Source organism: Penicillium odoratum (assembly GCF_028828045.1).
Source record: "Penicillium odoratum strain IBT 22623 chromosome Unknown utg000002l_segment0_segment0, whole genome shotgun sequence".
NCBI classification, from domain to species: domain Eukaryota; kingdom Fungi; phylum Ascomycota; class Eurotiomycetes; order Eurotiales; family Aspergillaceae; genus Penicillium; species Penicillium odoratum.
The window spans coordinates 1,846,916-1,865,178 of NW_026643144.1; the positions used below are offsets into that span (position 1 = coordinate 1,846,916).

General features: G+C 47.6%; 8 protein-coding genes across 8 annotated transcripts; 6 read left to right on the plus strand and 2 right to left on the minus strand.

Annotated features, from left to right (window-relative positions):
- Nucleotides 1–475: 475 nt before the first annotated feature.
- On the plus strand, nt 476–1,242 carry N7520_002694 (uncharacterized protein; the record flags this gene model as incomplete). Its single annotated transcript, XM_057136629.1, has 8 exons — nt 476–512; nt 578–628; nt 705–736; nt 790–806; nt 877–888; nt 940–1,037; nt 1,102–1,118; nt 1,174–1,242. 8 exons carry the CDS (start codon nt 476–478, stop codon nt 1,240–1,242), a joined length of 333 nt encoding a protein of 110 aa, XP_056999315.1.
- A 551-nt stretch (nt 1,243–1,793) lies between these two features.
- On the plus strand, nt 1,794–2,640 carry N7520_002695 (translation initiation factor eIF1; the record flags this gene model as incomplete). Its single annotated transcript, XM_057136630.1, has 5 exons — nt 1,794–1,821; nt 2,048–2,128; nt 2,235–2,327; nt 2,385–2,575; nt 2,626–2,640. 5 exons carry the CDS (start codon nt 1,794–1,796, stop codon nt 2,638–2,640), a joined length of 408 nt encoding a protein of 135 aa, XP_056999316.1.
- Nucleotides 2,641–3,531: 891 nt separating this feature from the next.
- Nucleotides 3,532–4,717, minus strand: N7520_002696 (uncharacterized protein; the record flags this gene model as incomplete). The annotated part of the gene is made up of 4 exons (XM_057136631.1): nt 3,532–3,783; nt 3,858–4,055; nt 4,227–4,633; nt 4,672–4,717. The coding sequence occupies 4 exons, from the start codon at nt 4,715–4,717 to the stop codon at nt 3,532–3,534; spliced, it is 903 nt and encodes a 300-aa protein (XP_056999317.1).
- A 421-nt stretch (nt 4,718–5,138) lies between these two features.
- N7520_002697 (uncharacterized protein) lies at nt 5,139–6,260 on the plus strand (the record flags this gene model as incomplete). Its single annotated transcript, XM_057136632.1, has 3 exons — nt 5,139–5,491; nt 5,613–5,717; nt 5,783–6,260. 3 exons carry the CDS (start codon nt 5,139–5,141, stop codon nt 6,258–6,260), a joined length of 936 nt encoding a protein of 311 aa, XP_056999318.1.
- Nucleotides 6,261–6,950: 690 nt separating this feature from the next.
- On the minus strand, nt 6,951–7,730 carry N7520_002698 (YoaK family protein; the record flags this gene model as incomplete). Its single annotated transcript, XM_057136633.1, has 1 exon — nt 6,951–7,730. The coding sequence occupies one exon, from the start codon at nt 7,728–7,730 to the stop codon at nt 6,951–6,953; it is 780 nt and encodes a 259-aa protein (XP_056999319.1).
- Nucleotides 7,731–8,909: 1,179 nt separating this feature from the next.
- N7520_002699 (putative ubiquitin conjugating enzyme) lies at nt 8,910–12,377 on the plus strand (the record flags this gene model as incomplete). The annotated part of the gene is made up of 2 exons (XM_057136634.1): nt 8,910–9,099; nt 9,154–12,377. The coding sequence occupies 2 exons, from the start codon at nt 8,910–8,912 to the stop codon at nt 12,375–12,377; spliced, it is 3,414 nt and encodes a 1,137-aa protein (XP_056999320.1).
- Nucleotides 12,378–12,843: 466 nt separating this feature from the next.
- N7520_002700 (glycoside hydrolase family 76 protein) lies at nt 12,844–14,311 on the plus strand (the record flags this gene model as incomplete). The annotated part of the gene is made up of 3 exons (XM_057136635.1): nt 12,844–12,931; nt 12,990–13,690; nt 13,742–14,311. The coding sequence occupies 3 exons, from the start codon at nt 12,844–12,846 to the stop codon at nt 14,309–14,311; spliced, it is 1,359 nt and encodes a 452-aa protein (XP_056999321.1).
- Nucleotides 14,312–15,563: 1,252 nt separating this feature from the next.
- Nucleotides 15,564–17,893, plus strand: N7520_002701 (GABA permease GabA; the record flags this gene model as incomplete). The annotated part of the gene is made up of 15 exons (XM_057136636.1): nt 15,564–15,667; nt 15,725–15,758; nt 15,826–15,895; nt 15,948–16,020; nt 16,083–16,251; nt 16,308–16,422; nt 16,476–16,589; nt 16,642–16,670; nt 16,720–16,752; nt 16,806–16,830; nt 16,880–17,081; nt 17,139–17,216; nt 17,266–17,542; nt 17,597–17,675; nt 17,727–17,893. The coding sequence occupies 15 exons, from the start codon at nt 15,564–15,566 to the stop codon at nt 17,891–17,893; spliced, it is 1,569 nt and encodes a 522-aa protein (XP_056999322.1).
- Between the last annotated feature and the right edge of the window lie 370 nt (nt 17,894–18,263).

Below are 18,263 nucleotides of genomic sequence, written 5' to 3' on the forward strand. Positions count from 1 at the left end.
TACTCTGGATTTCTCACGATCTCTCCATGTTTCAGACCACGAGAAGCTCGAGCTAGAATTAGATGTCAGTCACGGTTGGATACAAGGAGAACTAGAAGCGATGTGCAATCTCACCGATCTGCATATGCATTCTGTAGACCCAATTCCGTGCTCTCACCGACCCTATATGAGCCAATGAGATCGTCAGGTGGCCCGAATTTAGAGATCATTCCATGCAGTGGTCCGATGCCCGAACACGTACTCCAAATGTTAAAGATGGAAACACCTAAAGCAACACAAATAGATCAATCACTATTCCGACGCTGGTAAAGTTCGATCTACACATGGAGATACGGATATGGACATCTCTCCTAACGCGCAAACTCCCCACGGTTCGGGTCTAGCCCGGGGGGTTGGGCTTGGCACCGGGGAATGGGGAACTGTGCCTCGAGACTTTTGACATCTCTCCCATCATCAATCAATCCATCAACCCACCATGGCGTCAAACAAGGATATGCGGAGGGCTGATCTCGGTGTGTTTTTTTGTCACGTTATTTTCTCTTTCCTGAATCCAGGCTAATCCCTAATCCCTCTGCAGTGATCCCCTACGTCGACCCCCCGAAGAGCGGCAATGAAGCCGACATGTCCAGTACGTCGCGCCATCAACTACCAGCAATCACACCCTTCGGTTGAATACAGTGGAATCTGATAGGGTCATGCAACAGGCACCATGTCGAGCACAATGCCCATGGCGGCAGTAAGTGAATGAAACTCGACTTTGAAGCAATGACACGTTGACACGTTCACTAGATGTTCACCCGGAACAGGTGAGGCACCTCCGCAGATTCACGAGTCATGGCATGCGATTTTTCTAACTTGGATCTCGACATTATTCAGAATGATTGGATGGTATGCCAAAAGCCTCGTGATTGTTAGTATATGCCTCTAATATTGTCACAGGGTGGCTTTCGTCTTCTCACTCCAGGGCTGGCTTGCTGAGTCTCCTGACCAAAAAAAGACTGCCGCGACTCCAGCATATATGTCGGTTCTTATGTCATGTACGTTTCCCTCCTCCCTTGCCTAGTTTTTTGGTAGCCCGATAACTAACCCAGTTTTTGTTAGTGATGGCACTCGTTGTTGTATGCCCCCCTGTGATCACTTGCTTGGCGATTATATATTAACCTACCTCTCCAGACCTATTTCCCCCTCTTCTTGCCTCCCCAGGCGAAAAATGCTCCCGCCGCTGCTATGCCGTCGGCCTAGAGTCGACTCTTGTGACACCTGCAAACCCTCAACTACATTTGGCCCCCACCCGTGATATCTGGACTTTCAGACTTGGAATAAAGTTCTGATCTAGATCTGGATTAAGACCAGTGAATGGTCTTTTGGTTGTGCAATTGATAGTGTCCAGTTCACACTGTACTGATACCCGGTTGGATATTGCTCATTGTAATCATAAATTAATTTTTATCAATCTTTTCATGATTAGACATGTCTGTAGGCTAGCCCACCAATCATCCATACTGTTGTGTAAAAGGGGTGGGTAGAGTGGCGACTTCACTGTTTTGTGATAGCAGTCAGTGCCTGGGAGGGGCAATCGCTGAGTCACACACCGCCTTCCCCACGACGTGACTCTCATAAACTCTTCCCGCTCAGTACTCTCTATTTCTTCCACCCTTACAGCACTCCAATCTCTCCTCTCTTCATACGCACACCCTTGCGATCACTTAACTTCCCAGAGATATTGAATCTCATTTCCAACTACATTTATCAAAACCGCTTTTAAGGACCATTTCTGAAAAAAGGCCGAGTTTATGTCCATCGAAAACCTCAAGACCTTCGGTAAGTCGGTCGCCACCACCCCCTCCTATAGCAGCGACCGGGCGTTTGTCTGAAATATATCACCGTCGACCCTTTAATTTGGGGCCCGATGATATGAAAAGTCGATGGCACTCTTCCACGTCGCTGGCTGTCCGTTGTGGTGCTTTAAATGCCCCATGATCGCCATCGAGAGTGCTGGTGGGGTAACGATTTTGTTCTGGACCAAGGCTGACACCATTTTACGCAGACCCCTTCGCCGACGTCGACGAAGAGAACGGTGGAAAGAATAACGCGAAGACTGAAAACTACGTTCATATTCGCATTCAGCGTATGTTTATCCATCCTACCTTATCACCATCTCCTGTTCCCATTATCGTCATGGCTACCGCATTTCATACAAATCCCACATCTCACTAACAACTTTTGTGATACAGAGCGCAATGGTCGCAAGACCCTGACTACCTGCCAGGGTCTCCCGGACAAGTATGACCAGAAGAAAATCTTGAAGCGCATGAAGAAGATTTACGGTTTGTTTCTTGCCATGAACCGATATTCGCTTGCATCGGACGCTGACTGTTAACTAGCATGCAATGGAAACATCGTCAAGGACGATGAGATGGGTGAGGTGATTCAGCTTCAAGGCGATCAGCGTAAGGATGTCTATGACTTCCTGACCAAGCCCAAGCCCCCCAAGGAACTGGTTAAGGCTGCCGAGGAGGAGGATAGCTTCAAGAAGCTCCGAGGCTATGGCATGGCCATGAAGGTCAAGGTCAAGGTATGACTTTTCTCTGCTCTTTAACTTTTTCACCTCTGACTATTCTACAGGTCCACGGATTCTAAGCCAGTCACCATACCTCGTTCTGGTCCTTCCTTCCAAGTCTAGGTTGCCCTGTAGACGGCGGAATAGAGACATTCCATAAACCCATCACTGGCGAGCCGTACGCATCCCAGATTCATCAATGGCGAAATGTCCTGTCTCCTCTCCGTCCCTGTGTGCCTGGCATGTTAGACTCGGACTGTTATTGTCCTGCGCCTGAATTTTTCTTTCGACGTGCACGCGTCCTCATATTCGACCGGCGTGTCATTTTTCTAGCTAGGACAAGGATCACGATGGAACGAGGCGTTGGAGATACCCATATCTGCTTAAGCGGACCCAGATTTATTTTCGTCAATTTCAATTCTGTTTTCCATTCATTTGCTTTTTTACTTACGTACGGGATTTGCCGATCACGCCTTGCATCATCGCCTGATCGACTTCGCCAAGGAGATTTGGAGGTAGGAGAGTGGTGTATTGATCTCCTTAATCGGTCCCTACCTATTTTCTTATCATTCCTACTGATCCCCTCATTGCGCTGTTGCCCTGATTGTGTCCTTTAGTTTATTGTGTATTGACAAAGAATATGAAATATTCATTGCATCTTTGACTAGTAAATCTCCTGTCAAGTTACATTCCGGTGATTTTACGAGTATAGAATAACAGGATCCGAGTCAAAAGAAGATGTATTAGATCTATCAAAGATCAGTGGAATCTAAGAAAAAGGACTGCCCAATGAGGCATCAGGGGTTGCCACGCTAAGTCGAGTCCGGAAGGAATCAGCATGGAAATCCCGAAAAGTACATTTCCACCCTAAATTCTTATCTGCAAATGAAAAGGTGTTGGTGGGCTCCCATTTTCATGCCGCAGAAAAGAAATATGACAAGCGAATAAAGAACACCGAAAGGTAATCGAAGCTATAATTCTCCACCAGGAACACGGTCGTTCGCGACTCGCATGCGTAGAAATATTGCAACGGCCCAGTCCCATAGCTTTCGTGTAATGATAAAGACAGGAACCTCCGGTTCGTTCTCTCGAGTCAGATGAAGTTGCATCAATAGCGAGGACATGCTGACGAAGCTAGCAACAGATACGACAAACAGAGAGGCTGCGGTTTCACGTTTGATGGTTGCGTGGTTTTGTGTTGCATGGTACACAAAAGTAAGGGTCTGTAGTCATAATATGTCAGCATTAGTCGATATAACGGGTATGGATACACTGTTGGTGGTAGGAAACGTCATACGGTGGTTATTGAGATCCAGGCTGGTAGGAGACATCGAGGATCAGAGGATGCACCAGAAAGATAGAGAACCCAAGAAGTTATGTATGCAATTAAGCCGTTTGTTGTCAAAAGACGAATGACAACCGCCGGTGGGGTGTAATTCAGAAGCCTGCTCGAGCCACCGATATTAGCAAAAGAGATCTTGAGTAGAAGCAGTCTCTGAGAATATTTATACTGACCATCGAGACATCATACAATCTGCAAAGAAATAAGAAAGGTATGCGGATGCGCAGCACTAGTGAATCGAATGTTAGCTTGGACATATAACCTAGTCACTCTAAAATCCCCGCAGACCAGGCGTGTTACTCCACAGACATGACTTTAACATACCCACATAATGGCCAATGCCACTTCAGTCACCCGAAATCTCCTCTCAACATCCCAATCCTGTCCCACACTTCCGATAATCGCCGCCGCCCATCCTTCCCGTCCCATTCCCGGCCGAATGTGTAGTAGCTCAGCCAGAAAGGTGAAGGCGCACCGCAACCCCCACCATGCAGCAGGGAGTGTACTCAGGGCCCGACAAACCAACAGAGGAATATGCCATCTGCGGTCTACCCCTAGAATCACAGCCACCCGGGGGTGGAGCGGTGAAGAAGCAGCCTGACCAGCATCGCTGCTGAGTGGGGTATGGGATGTAGAGGAGGTCGAGGACGGCGAAGCCGCTGGAGACACTGCTGGAGCCACTTCTTTAGCGAATTGCCCCGATAGAGACGAGACTGGGGGCTGAAGAAGTTCTGTCGGAAGGGTTGATCGCGGGAGATTCAAGTCTGACTCGCTAAGTTTTTGGGCGGGGAGGGAGTAGGGCGGAGGAGAGGCATTACGTCGAGGAGCCAGCCTTTGAACACAGTTACGGCATATGCGGCCGCCACGCAAGCCCTAAAATGGGCACAAGGGTATAGGATTGCCGGGATATCGAGTTCGAGCGAGTTCGTAGCCCGGAGCGTTGCTGTCGTCGTCCCCCAGGCGGCTGATTTGCGGAAACAAAGGAAAGTGTGTCGGTATTTGAAGAAAGTAAAATTTCTGCCAGAACAGCCTGTACAGAATAAACACCAAGCAGGACAAATGTGATTAGAACAAGAAGAGTGGGGAGAGAAAAGAAGAGTAAGTGGGGACCTGTGCTCTCTGAAGCAGCTTCCCGTACCTTGAGAACGCGGAGAGCGACACGTGACCTGCGGATTTTATCCTTCCTGCGCGGACTTTCACGGCAGACACACCCAAGTTTCCCAGTCGCAGCTCGCCATGGCGTCCTCACTACGCCTGCCTGCTAGCAGCTTTGCTAGCGCCACACGTCCAAGCTCCGTGATCGCACAGACTTTTACCCCGGCTTCGCATCAATACCGACCATTTTGCCAATCCTCTCAGCGATGGGCATACAAGAGCACCAACTTCTCGCCCAAGGCCCCCACAGGTCCTTCGATGAAGACTCGGCAAAAAGAACTCATGACTGGTCAATTACCTAGTGATATTGGAATTTTGCCGGGAACCTTTGTCCGGCCGCTGTGGAGGGATCTGCCTTCGGTTTTCAAGAGCCCGCGGGATCGGTGGAACATGGAATGGGTTTCGTTGAAGAGCTGGTTCCAGAACTTCATAAGGTGGGTGATACATGCAATCTCCGGTCGTCTGAAAATGCTCTTATGGTATCGAGGTGCCTTTCATGATGAATGTCGGAGCGTTTGATTGCAGCAATTGGACACCAGCTAAGATTCTCGACAGTTTGGTCACTTATTGCAAGAGGATCAACAATATCCCCTTGATGTTGAAAGAGCGGCGGAAGATTGGGCGCCTTTTGTATGGCGATATGTACACTGCCTTTGCAGGGTAAGCTACTGCATTCTAGCCCGTTTCCCCACCTTCTAAACACATATCTTACACCTACTCTTTAGAGGTGATATCTCCGGCATTCGTCGTATTTGTGGTGAAGGTCTTGCCAAAAATCTCTCCTCACAGATTGAAGGCCGACCCAAGAACCAGCAAGTGACCTGGAACCTTGTCAAATGGGTTCGAGGACCAAGCACATTTTTTACCGGTATCCGTGTTATGTCAGACCGCGCAACCCAAATTCCCGAAGTTCCCAACTCGGGTATTCGCCAGATCGTCCTGCGTATGACCTCCCGACAGTCCATGTCCAAAACCACAAAGGGTTCGAACGCAGAAGTTACTGGGGTCCCTGCCAAAGAGCAAACCTGCGTGGAACACTTTGTCATCCAGGAGATTCGCTGGAACGGCAAGAGCACCGGATGGCGGGCCTGGGGCCATGTCACACCCACAGATCTGGAAACCGTTTATAGCGACCCTGCCTTCGCCCCGGGGCTGACCGCTTTGGAGCGGTTGGAGGGTATGAAGAAGACCATGGGCCAGTGATTGTCTGACCCAGGTTAAGATAGCAAGGCGAAAGCCTTGTGATTCTACTCGCAATGGAAAAGTTTCACGCCGAAAATCCTGGATGAATCGTCCTGGAGAAACTTATGCTGGTCAAGATCCATTCCACCTATATTTTTGCAAAGCCAGCAACTTGTATCAAAATTATTGCACCTGTCGTCACATCACACTTGGCTTCACCTCTCTATTGTCAGTATGCATCTCTTTTCTCCAAGTTTCTTTCTCGCCACCCTGCGCAGCTGTATATCTTATTCTTGGTCTTCTTGGCCCTCTTGTTCTTTCAAATTTGCCAGCAAGCTAGTGATATAGAGCATCTATCATATTGTGTACCATAGTCAAACGTGAATTTCAAATTCAAACTCCAAGGTTTACATTCCGCACTCCCATTGGAGTTCTGAATGTTGGCATCAGTGCCAAACATTTAGGGTATGATGAAAATACTGCTGTGTCCCACCTCACTAATATATGGATAGTAGTCTCCATATCTGGAATATGTTATTTGGTGCCGAGGCGGCCTGTCCCTCCAACATCAGTGTTTGAAATAAGTGAGTGGTCTTTCGCGCAAATAGTCCAGGATCATTTTCAAAAAAGAACTGTGTATGTAGTTATTGTATATGAGGTACAGTCTATTCTAAAAGCATGTCCAAATGTCGTACCTAATCGTATAAATCTTTACACCTTCAATGATTCCATCGAGCTGGCAGGTGATCTCGATTGCTTAATAGGTCGATTGAATAGCATCGCCACGCCCACCAATGCCTTTCCAAGAGCGCAAAGTAAAATTGGAAAATTTGAGTTAATCTCGCGCTGCGCAAAAGCACCAACGAAACAACCGGCCGTCAGCATAATGAGGAACATAACTCGCCGATTGCGCAGCCGATTCTTCAGCTTTCCTAAATCCGGATCTATCACCACATCTATAAAGGCAGCTGTGGCCATAGCTGTTGTAATCTCCGTAATCTTCAACGAACGGCTCATAGCAACCTGTCCACCGGATGAAAAAGCCAGCAACGCAATCACAGACAAAGCAGCAGGTCCATCCCGCTTGATGGGCCACCGATGTTGGATGATTAGCGCCCCGAAAACACACAAGGTTTGAATGAGATTGCTAAGTAATAACCACAAGCGTCGCCGCACACCAACATAGTTCCCGAGCTGGCCCATGATAAAGCCCCCCGCCAAGAAAAGACTCAGACTGACACCAATATTGGGGAAGCTGTATGCGTTTCGGGTCAATCCCGCGACGCCGATTGCGAGGAAGAGTGTGTTGCCTGTTTGGTTGGAAGCGAAGCAGGAGTAGTCGGGCCAGGCAGCGGCATCTTGGATTCCTGTTGCGAAAGAGAGCATCAGGAGCTCGCACTCGAGGAGTAGATCTTCGCGAATATCTTCCATTAGGAATTGGTAAAGGCGGGATTTCTGGCGATCCTCGGTTTTGGGAAGGGTGCGTGACATTTTGGTGCACACTTTTGATACTCGCGATTTTTAGCCCATGTGACCATGCGGTTCGGATTTTCAACTTTTCGGAGGCATAGATATTGAAACTCACTTGAATCCAGAATGTCAGCCATTAGATGCGTTGTGGGTCAGTCGATTTAAGCCGCTTGCGGAAGTATGGCTATAGCCAGCCCCAAAACCAAAACACTGGTTCACCACTGCGAAGGTCCAGTAATGGGATGCGCTTCCTGTATAAATGGAAAGACTGGAACCCTTTCTTAGCCTTATTAAATGTCTGACATTCCAAGCTGACGTAGTCCATGGTGGGCGAAGGCCCGAAGGGGATGTGGAATTCCGAGACTATAATTCGAGGGGAGATCGACCACGCGAATGGAGATCGACCAAAATCCAATTTCTGAAACATGCAATGACTTCTAAGATCTTGCTTAGATGAAGAAGACAGTATGGCGGGATGACGTGGCTATGTGGCCGATCGGTCATGTTGATGCATTGTTGATCTGAGAATTCAACTAGATCTCCCAACTCCAAGCCAATCATGTCCCAACCTGGATATCTACCACTTGAGCTATGATAGGATACATATAGAAGATGGGATTGGAAGAAAGTGTTTATATGCCTTGGAAAACATGATAAACGATGGTAACACAATAATAAATCGAGTTACTTGGTACATACATATATTTTAAAGTTAGGGAAGTAGCATATTTAAATATCAGGCACAGAGTCAATATGGTTTGAACCAGCGGATTCTACCTCTATGACCAAGGATACTCTCACTAAATATTTGAGATGTGCGCATCATATTGTGAATCATCTAGGTACATAAATATGATTATTTCAGAATAGGCTGACAATGAAGCACCCCGCATTCATATGAAGTAAAATATCAATCTTAGAAACAGAAAATCCTGATATTCGGGTATAGGATTCACTGAAGGACTCACTTGCCCTATTTTGTTCCAAATTGGGAAGTTGCCATCATCTTCATAAGCAAACTACTCCATTGAAGTTCATATCTCACTTTGTCTTCCCCTCTTCTTCCATCTTCCTCCCGCCACCCTTTTCGTTTTGTTCTGTTTTTTCTCATCAACCCAATACCCCATCATTGCTTTTCATAGGATCTGAATTTTTCTTCCTGCCACACGCTTATTTCAGTGACTCGGAGTCATTTTCACCATGCCAACCAAAGAATTTCGTATTGACTTGCAAGAGGCCTGCCTTCCGGGGCAATTCTTGCATCTGAGCAAAGTGATTCCTGGAGAATATGATGGCTCTATTGCTTTTGACTTTCACGATCTTGAATCAGATGTCATATTGGAGTTCCAAGTCGTGATCTCTGGTGAGTCGATCCCCAATACCCGGTATGGTAGGTGGACCCGGCACTGACTATGAGCCCCAGACCCTTCTGACTACCCCATAGACCACAGTTTTGTGGTATTCTCATCATCCGATAATATTATTCCAACAATCACCAAATCCTTTGAACGGGCTCAGGATAGGGGCAGCTTCACCGGTATCTCCATCAACGCCATTTTAATCATCCTTGACCGTAAGATCCACAATGCACTTCGAGACCAGAAATCCCAATCACCTGGACATTCAGGCCATGGAGATGATTTCAACGACAGTGATGGAAGCCTGAGCGACTATGAGGAATTTTCTGATGATGAACAAATATTTAATCTGCCTCCTCGAAAAGAAACCAGACTTTTACATAAGCTTCGAGATGACCTGCACCTTGCCAAAGCGGCAGGGTTCAAAGTTGGGTATCTGGGAAGCAAAACAGGGCCAATTATTTTGTCCATCGCTCGCCGCATGTCAAAATTTGACATTTCAGAGGAGGCTATGCAAGCATGGGATTTGCAGTCTTCAGAGTATCTCGTGCTTTTGATTAGGTATCCAAACGGTTATCAGGATATTCAAGGAATCTTGGAAGCGGATCGATCTGCGATCTCATACGTTCAAATGCGGATCGGACTTTGTGACTCTTACAAGCCATCGTGCTTCAATGCCGCTCTCCTTGCCTTTCAAGCACCTCCGCCATCATCGAAAACGACAAAAAGTTCTTCAAAGCCATCCTCACCGGGGACAAATTTCAACTTCAGGCCGATGTTTATTGGGCCTCAGATCAACAAACTTCTGAACGAGCGGCTACTGGGAATCATGAATTTCCGCAAGAGGTTCAATCTTTCATGGACGGGTGCAGAATTTCTCTTCCACGCCAGCCAAGGCAAGGGCACCAGAGTGGAAGACGCGAGCGACCCTCAGTTCCAATTGCAAGATACCTGGGTTACGCCCCCTCCAAGTGTTCTGACCTCTGACCATTACTTGGACACGGGGTTCGAAACGACCAGAACTTCATTTCCCCTAGTTGCTATTCAGTTCACTCTTCGTCACTTTGTTAGATGCACGGAGTTTTGTCTTGTATGCCACTGCAAGACCTTTGACAGCTTTGAGGCCCTCAAACCATATGTCTGCTCCAAAGGACTGTGCCTCTTCCAATACATGAACTTTGGAATGGGTCCCAACTTGGAACATGATATTAGGAAACAGCCGAATGTCGTTGACTTGCTTGTGTCTCTTGCTTACGCCAGAGCAAAGGCGGGTCTTCTTGAAGATTTCCCAACCGGCCTAGGAATCCAGGTTCCTGACCAAGAAATATTTCCCGTCCAAAAGAGGCCAGCAGAGTCCCCGCAGCTCTCAAATTACCGCAGTGGTCTACTAAAAACAGACTCAATGACACTGTTCTGCCAAGAAAGTGGAGCCAAAACCGGCGATTGGATTTTTTTAATTCGCACAGTGACTGATTTGACGAGTGGTTGGCATTGTAGGGTTCAGGCTGCCGACGAGGCCCTACAGACTATTTCTCTGTCGCAGCCAATTGCTTCAGGAAGAGTCGGTAAACTTGCTGATACTTTGGGCGAAACCGCAGAGGTGGACTTCGTTCGATACGACACCAATTTCGATAATTTGAGTCCTCAAAAGAAGCAGATCGTTGTTTTATGCTTGTTGGAAACACTGCCGAGTATCGACAGGATGTCCCAGTTCCTGGGATCCTCAGATTCTGGAAATAGTCTATCATCATGGCGCGAGCGAATAACCCCTGCTGCACTTGACATGCTCCGGTGGATCGTTGCATCCAACCGATCCTGTATCCTCCAAGACGACGAGAATCCAAACCACTTAGTGAGGGAAATGCCGGGCTTCATGCAGTTTCGGATTGTACAAGGAGCTCCGGACAAGGAACAGCGATTTGTTCAGGCCGTTAAGTCAGTATCTATGATTACAAGTCCAAAGCACCCGACCTTTTTTGCCTGGCATGGCAGTCCAGTATGCAACTGGCACAGCATTTTGCGAGAAGGACTCAATTTCGACAAAATAGCCAATGGCAGAGCATGCGGGAATGGAGTTTATTTTTCAAGTCGTTGCAGTACTTCAATAAGCTATAGCAATCAGCGTGACATGATCCCTTGCAAATGGCCACGGAGCAAACTCAACATGCAAAATGTTTTATCCCTGAATGAATTGGTCAACAGCACAGCGGACTTTGTCTGTACAAACCCGCACTATGCTGTCGGACAGTTGGACTGGATTCAACTGAGATATCTGTTTGTAGGAAGCTCCAATGCACTGCCGACTGATCAAATTGCGAACCATATCATATGCTATGATCAAGACCCCAAGCATAAGGCATTTGGCTCAAGTAGCAAGCCAGTCATGATACCTCTTTCCGCAGTCAGCAGTCGACGGCGTGAAATGCTCGGTATTTCAGCCCCGACATCGTCAAAAAAACGGTCTTTAATACGCCCAGCGTCTTTTCAGGCCCTAAAGTCCCCGGAGTTGACGGAAAGCTCGGCTGTTGATGAAATTTACGATGATTGTGCGAGCGTTTTAACAGCAACCACCGACCTCAACATATTGTTATCCGATGCTGGGACAGAGGATGACGATGTCACAGCCATGAGCTTGATAGATGCTGTACCCAGAGGGAAATCGCAGCTAGAAACGCCTCCTCGTGGTACTGACTTTGTTCCGGGAACTCTGAGCTCAAGTGACCTTCCGCTGATCCCACCACCACGGTACGCAACAACCAATGCCACCAAGCAAATCCAGAGACGCCTGCAATTCGTGCTGAAAATCCAGAAGGAAGAAGTTTCGGAAGATCTTGGATGGCATCTTGATCCGAATCTGATCACGACTGTGTATCAGTGGATCGTGGAGTTACATAGCTTTGACTCTGCTTTGCCCTTGGCGCAAGACCTCAAAACAGCCAAAATCAATAGTATTGTTCTCGAGCTACGATTCCCACCTGAGTTTCCCATGAGTCCACCGTTCATTCGAGTTGTTCGCCCCCGTTTCTTGGAGTTTGCAGCCGGCGGAGGCGGTCATGTGACTGCTGGTGGAGCAATGTGCATGGAACTGTTGACAAACACGGGCTGGTCACCTGCTGTTTCCATGGACAATGTTTTATTGCAAGTTCGTCTCGCGCTTAGCAGCACAGAGCCTCGGCCAGCACGACTGGCCAAACATCATCGGAGGGATTACGGAATTGGTGAGGCTGTAGAGGCCTTCAGGAGAGCTTGTTTGAACCACGGGTGGCAAGTTCCCAGTGCTATGCTGGAGCATATTTCAATTTCGGGCTAAGCGTGTTCTTTTCCCCCTGTCATCTACAAGGTCAATTTCAATCAAGTTTCTCGATTTCAATCAAATTTCTCAATTTGAGCCACTAAAATCTTCCGCAAAATCCAAGATGACACTAGCGTTAGAAATGGGGTTGGTCCCTGAAAGATCCAGCCAATTAACCGAGGACGGATGGACCCCTACCCTGAGCATATCAGGCATAGCTTCAAGACTTGGCAGTCTAGACGAGATTGTAATCCATTCCGTTCACCAGTCACGAGCGATGATTTCGTTTAGTCCCCACGATAAAAAGGGTTGCACCGCAAATCACAAACGCTACTAGTGCTTAGCAGAGAGCCTCTTTAGCCCCCAAATGGCTTTCGTATAAAGGCATCGGTGGCGCTGTTTTGCGGGGCAACCTACTCTCGTTTTTGTCCTTCCTTTCTTACTCTCTTTTTTTTTGCTGGGCTTCCGGCCGACCCGCCCCATCATGTTTGGGAATACTTGGGGAATAGCGTCGGCTATCACTCTTTTCGCCGGCGCGACCGCTGCCATTGATCTTGACATCAATAATGAGCGTAAGCTTCCCTGCGTTTCACAGCCCTGGTGCCGAATAAAACTCTGACCTGTTACTAGAGTCCGTCAAGAACGCGGCTCGCACGGCCGCGTACGGCGCCATGTCTTACTACAAGGGAAATCTGACCGGCCACATCCCCGGCGCGTTCCCCGCCAAATGGTGGGAAGGCAGCGTCCTGTTCGATACCATGATTCACTACTGGTATCTGACCGGCGACGATTCGAACAACCCGGCCGTGATCCAGGGAATGAACTGGCAAAGTGGCGACAACAATGACTACATGACTGCAAATTATAGCTCGTTTATTGGCAATGATGATCAATCGCCTTGGGGGCTTGCGGCGATGACCGCTGCGGAGTTTGACTTGCCACAGACGTCTTCAGAGGCCTCATGGGCGACCAAGGCAGCGGCCGTGTTCAACTCTCAGGCGGCCCGCTGGGATGACGCCACGTGTGGTGGTGGACTACGGTGGCAGATTTACACATACGAGGGCACCGGCTACAACATGAAGAACGCACTTTCCAATGGCGAATTCTTTGAGCTTGCTGCCCGCCTGGCCCGGTACACGGGTAACACGACCTATTCCGACTGGGCTGAGAAGATCTGGGACTGGAGTTCTTCCTCCCCGCTTTTGAACAATGAGACCTGGTCTGTCTCTGATTCTACAGATGTCGAGAACGGCTGTGCGACTGAGGATAACATCCAGTGGTCGCTAAATTATGGTACATACGTCACCGGTGCAGCTTATATGTATAATTTGGTAAGGCAGTGGCTTTCTCCTAGATTTCGGTACAACTCTGACAACCCATAGACCAACGGTGGCTCGAAGTGGAAACTGGGCGTAGATGGGCTACTGAACACTAGTCTCTCTACTTTTTTCCCTGCAAAATACGGCAGAGAGATCATAGAAGAATTGGTATGTGAAGGGAGTGAGAACTGCAACAACAACGAGATTCTCTTCAAGGGAATTTTCATGCGTGACCTCGCCCTGATAACTACCGTCGCGCCACACACGATGGATGACATTCTTCCACGTCTACAGGGCTCTGCAGAGGCAGCTGCAGAGGCTTGCACCGGCGGTTCAAATAACACCTGTGGTATACAATGGTACAAGAAGCAATATGACGGCTCGAGTGGAATGGAACAAGAGATCAGCGCAGCTAGTGTGTTCACAGCAAATCTGGTTGCTTTTGGTAATAAGACTCCAGCTATACAGTCTGGAGGTGCCAATGCAACTTCCACGAACACGACCAGCACAGCTTCTGGAAATCAGACTGCTTCTACTGCTTCGGGTACTTTGACCAATAGTGCAAGCATGCTTTTTGCTGGACCGTTGGCTGTTACTGCTGCTGTAGTGGCTGGTATTATGGTCGTTTTCTGAGCCTTACATTGGCAATATCATTCATTTTCCGAACATGAAGTCATGTGGAGTTGGTCAAGAGCTAGCTATATTTGTTAGGTCGAAGCATCCATCTCCACCGGAATGGATGTGAAAGAGAGCTGGTTGGCTAATATGTTCTTACCCCAACAGTCTCTCCACACGGGGTTAATAATCCGGGGCTGGCGTGGATCTCCGATAACTCCGGGATATTGTTTTATCGGGCGACTGCATATAATCAATAATCGAAAAAATGTCATTCTTTCACATCCATACACAATTACGCTTGAGGTTTTCCCTATGACTTTTGCTATCAATCGAATTGATCACAAAAATTATAGCCAATCAATAAAGTTACAAGTCTAGATTCTTCTCTGATAAGGAAATCTTCTAGAGCCGCGGATCAGCGCGGACCTGCAGACACGCGCGGTCTCCCATGGGTCATACCATATTGAGTTTGGGCTGAAGGGCTTAGTTCCCGAGTTTCCACTATCAATAGCAAGACATCCGATTCTCCATTTCTCCGAGGTTTACTTCCTTACCAAATCTCGGTGTATTACCGTATCACTCGCCTCCCGGTGAGAGATAATCTTTACATAGGACGATTTGATGAAGAAAGAGATAAGTGAGGTGGACCCACAGATCCACCATGACCCATTCCTTTCAATAGAGATAGGAACAGGCTCCTATTCGGATAGATGACCCGATGGGTGGCAAACTTTAGATATAAATGCAGAGGTCACTGAGACCTAATACTCCTAATATCCTACAGTAATATCCGAACATATGCAGTGTACGGAGGAGCCGGATCTAGCATGATTAGGAAGGTCGACTAACCCCATTGCCATAAGTGGATTAGATGAACCAATGACTAGTAGAAGAGCAAGGATTAAGCTCTGGAAAGAGCCAAGCCCTATGGGTCCATACTCAAACACTTAATTCCCCTGATTTATGCAATGATTGGTCAATACTACCGTCTTCGGTGGAATGAACCAATCAAAATACTAGCACGTTATCACCTTCCATTCCATTACTCCAAATCTCATTACGTTAAACCACAACATGTACAAGCCTGTCTTTCCCCCGCGTCGATCGAAACGGGCGTGGAGTACATGTTCGGGCGGAAAGTCATCTTCGAGTGTCGTCACGTCAGGTTCTTATTTGGAGACTTGCGCTCCTTTTCTGATCCTTTCTTTTTCTTTTTCTTCTTCTTTTTCTTCATTGTCTTTGTCTTATTCATCACTTCACATCCATCATGGATGATCCCTCACTCAAAGATTATGTCGATGGCCATAATGATGATGCGCAGTTGGCCCAGATGGGTCATAAATCCGAGTTGAAGCGTCAATTTTCATTATTGTATGTTGTTCCACGATTCATATTGCTCAATTGCGATTCTAATTTCAATGTTCACAGGTCCATGTTGGGTCTTGCATTTGCAATTCTGAATGTACGAATCTTCTGATCGAGAACCACCTATATCTGGATTTGGGTAGTAGGCTAATGATTCAAAAAAGTCATGGACTGCTTTGTCTACCAGTTTGTCACTTAGTCTGCCGTCGGGTGGCAGTACTAGCGTTGTCTGGGGTAATGCGCCCTTCCCGGTTTTCGATGGCACCATGCTGACAACACCATGCAGGTCTGATCACCGCCGGTATTTGCAACCTATGCATGTCCGCCTCCCTCGCCGAGTTCCTTTCCGCCTATCCTACGTAAGATACCCCCTGTGAACCCATCTTGTGTACTTAGAAATTGGAACTAATAGAGTAAACAGAGCTGGAGGTCAATACCACTGGGTGGCTGTGATTTCCTGGCAGAAGTGGATGCCTATTCTGTCGTGGATTACCGGCTGGGTGAATTGCGCTGGATGGGTCGCGCTGGTCGCTACCGGTGGTCTGCTGGGCAGTCAGCTAGTTGTTGGAGTTATTTCGCTGATGCACTCGGTACTCATACCTTTGACTTGGTTGAGCCTTTGTCCTGAAACTAACAATTCTCATAGGACTATGTGTCTCAGCGGTGGCACCAATTCCTGATCTACGTCGGCTACAATATTGCGGCATTCCTCATTAATGCCTTTGGCAACAGCATTTTGCCTTACTTCAACAAGGCCGCATGTAAGATATCATTAAATCGACTACTTTTGATAAAAATGCTGACTCCTTCCAAGTTATCTGGTCGCTCGCTGGCTTCACTGTGATCTGCATCACGGTTCTGGCTTGCGCCTCACCAGACTTCAACTCTGGAGACTTTGTTTTCCGCGAGTTTCTCAACACGACTGGCTGTATGTGGATTTACTCGGGATGCCTGAACTCTTTCACTAACATTCATTCCAGGGCCCGATGGCATTGCCTGGCTCCTTGGCGTACGTTTCGAAACAAAATTCTGTGTATTCCATTCTAACATGTCAACAGCTTCTGCAAGGAGGACTTGGTGTCACTGGATTTGTGAGTAAATACACTTGCTGATATCACTGCATTGATGCTGACTATGGAAACAGGATGGTGTTGCGCACATGATCGAAGGTAACATGAGAACGATTTGATCGCCAAGGATAAGGCTGACGAGTCGCAGAAATCCCCAACCCCTCAGTGGAGGGTCCCAAGATCATGATCGCATGTGTCGGTATTGGCACAGTGACTGGTACTATCTTCCTTGTCGTTTTGCTGTTCGTGGCTGGCAGTATCACGGAGGTCATCGAATCTTCTGCAGGTCCGCTTTTGGCTATCCTGTACCACGCAACTTCCAACAAAGCCGGCGCCATCTGTCTGTTGATGTAGGATATCTCACCTGAAACTTTTTCTTTGAAGAATCCAGTGCTTACATCTTTTAGCTTCCCTCTTGTCTGCATGCTGTTCGCCACTACTGCTATCATGACGACTAGTAGTCGCATGTGCTATGCGTTTGCACGGTATGCCCGCTAGAGCTCCTCAAATTGGCTCTTGCTAATAATTTTCCAGTGACGGTGGTTTGCCTGCGTCGCGTTTCTTTTCCAGAATCCACCCCGGGTTGAAGGTCCCTCTCAACACACTCTACCTCAACTTCGTTTTGGTAGTCATCTTCGGCCTGATCTTCCTCGGATCTTCTAGCGCATTCAATGCTATTATATCGGCTTCGGTGGTCCTTTTGGATCTTGCCTACGGTATCCCGATCGCGATCAACTGTATTCGAGGACGTAACACACTTCCCGAGAGATCCTTCGTTCTTCCCAATGTCCTCGGCTGGGTGCTGAACATCGTAAGAATTCAGGAAGATTCCTCAATGATACCGTCCGACTAACAGCTGTGACAGATTTCGTTGGTATATGTCGCTCTCACCACTGTGCTATTCCTCTTCCCTCCAGACCTACCTGCCACTGGCAGCAATATGAGTATGTTCGGATCGCATTGTCTCTGAAAGACGAAAGCTAATTGACCTTTAGACTACTGTGTGGCCGCTTTTGGTATCGTCTTTATAATTTCTACGATCACCTGGTTTGTCGACGGTCGCAAGAACTATGTTGGTCCCCGGATCGAGGTGGAGGTCCTCTCTGGACAAGTCGGTGATCAGCCACAGCAACCGATCCCAATGGTGGAACAGAAGAAATAAAAGTCCATAGATAGCTTAGATCGCTTTCATTTACTATTCATAAGAATAGTATACTTTACCAATGTATTATTCTCACCATTTCTGCCTTCAAAGCCTCCTTATGTAATTGATTTGGACAACACGTGACACAATTTCAATTACGTCACGATTATGTGCCTGAATGCCTGAACGCATGATCTTCCCAACAATCCATAGCGGATCCCACGATTTAACCTACAATTGTAGACAACAGCCTGCGATCCGAAAACTGTGATCTTTTTTGTGATTCGCTTGCTACCGAAGGTGTGACAATCAAGGATACAGCCTACCGTCAAGCACGCGTTTCCGCCATTGGACACACATTTTCTCAACAAACTGAACAGACATCAAC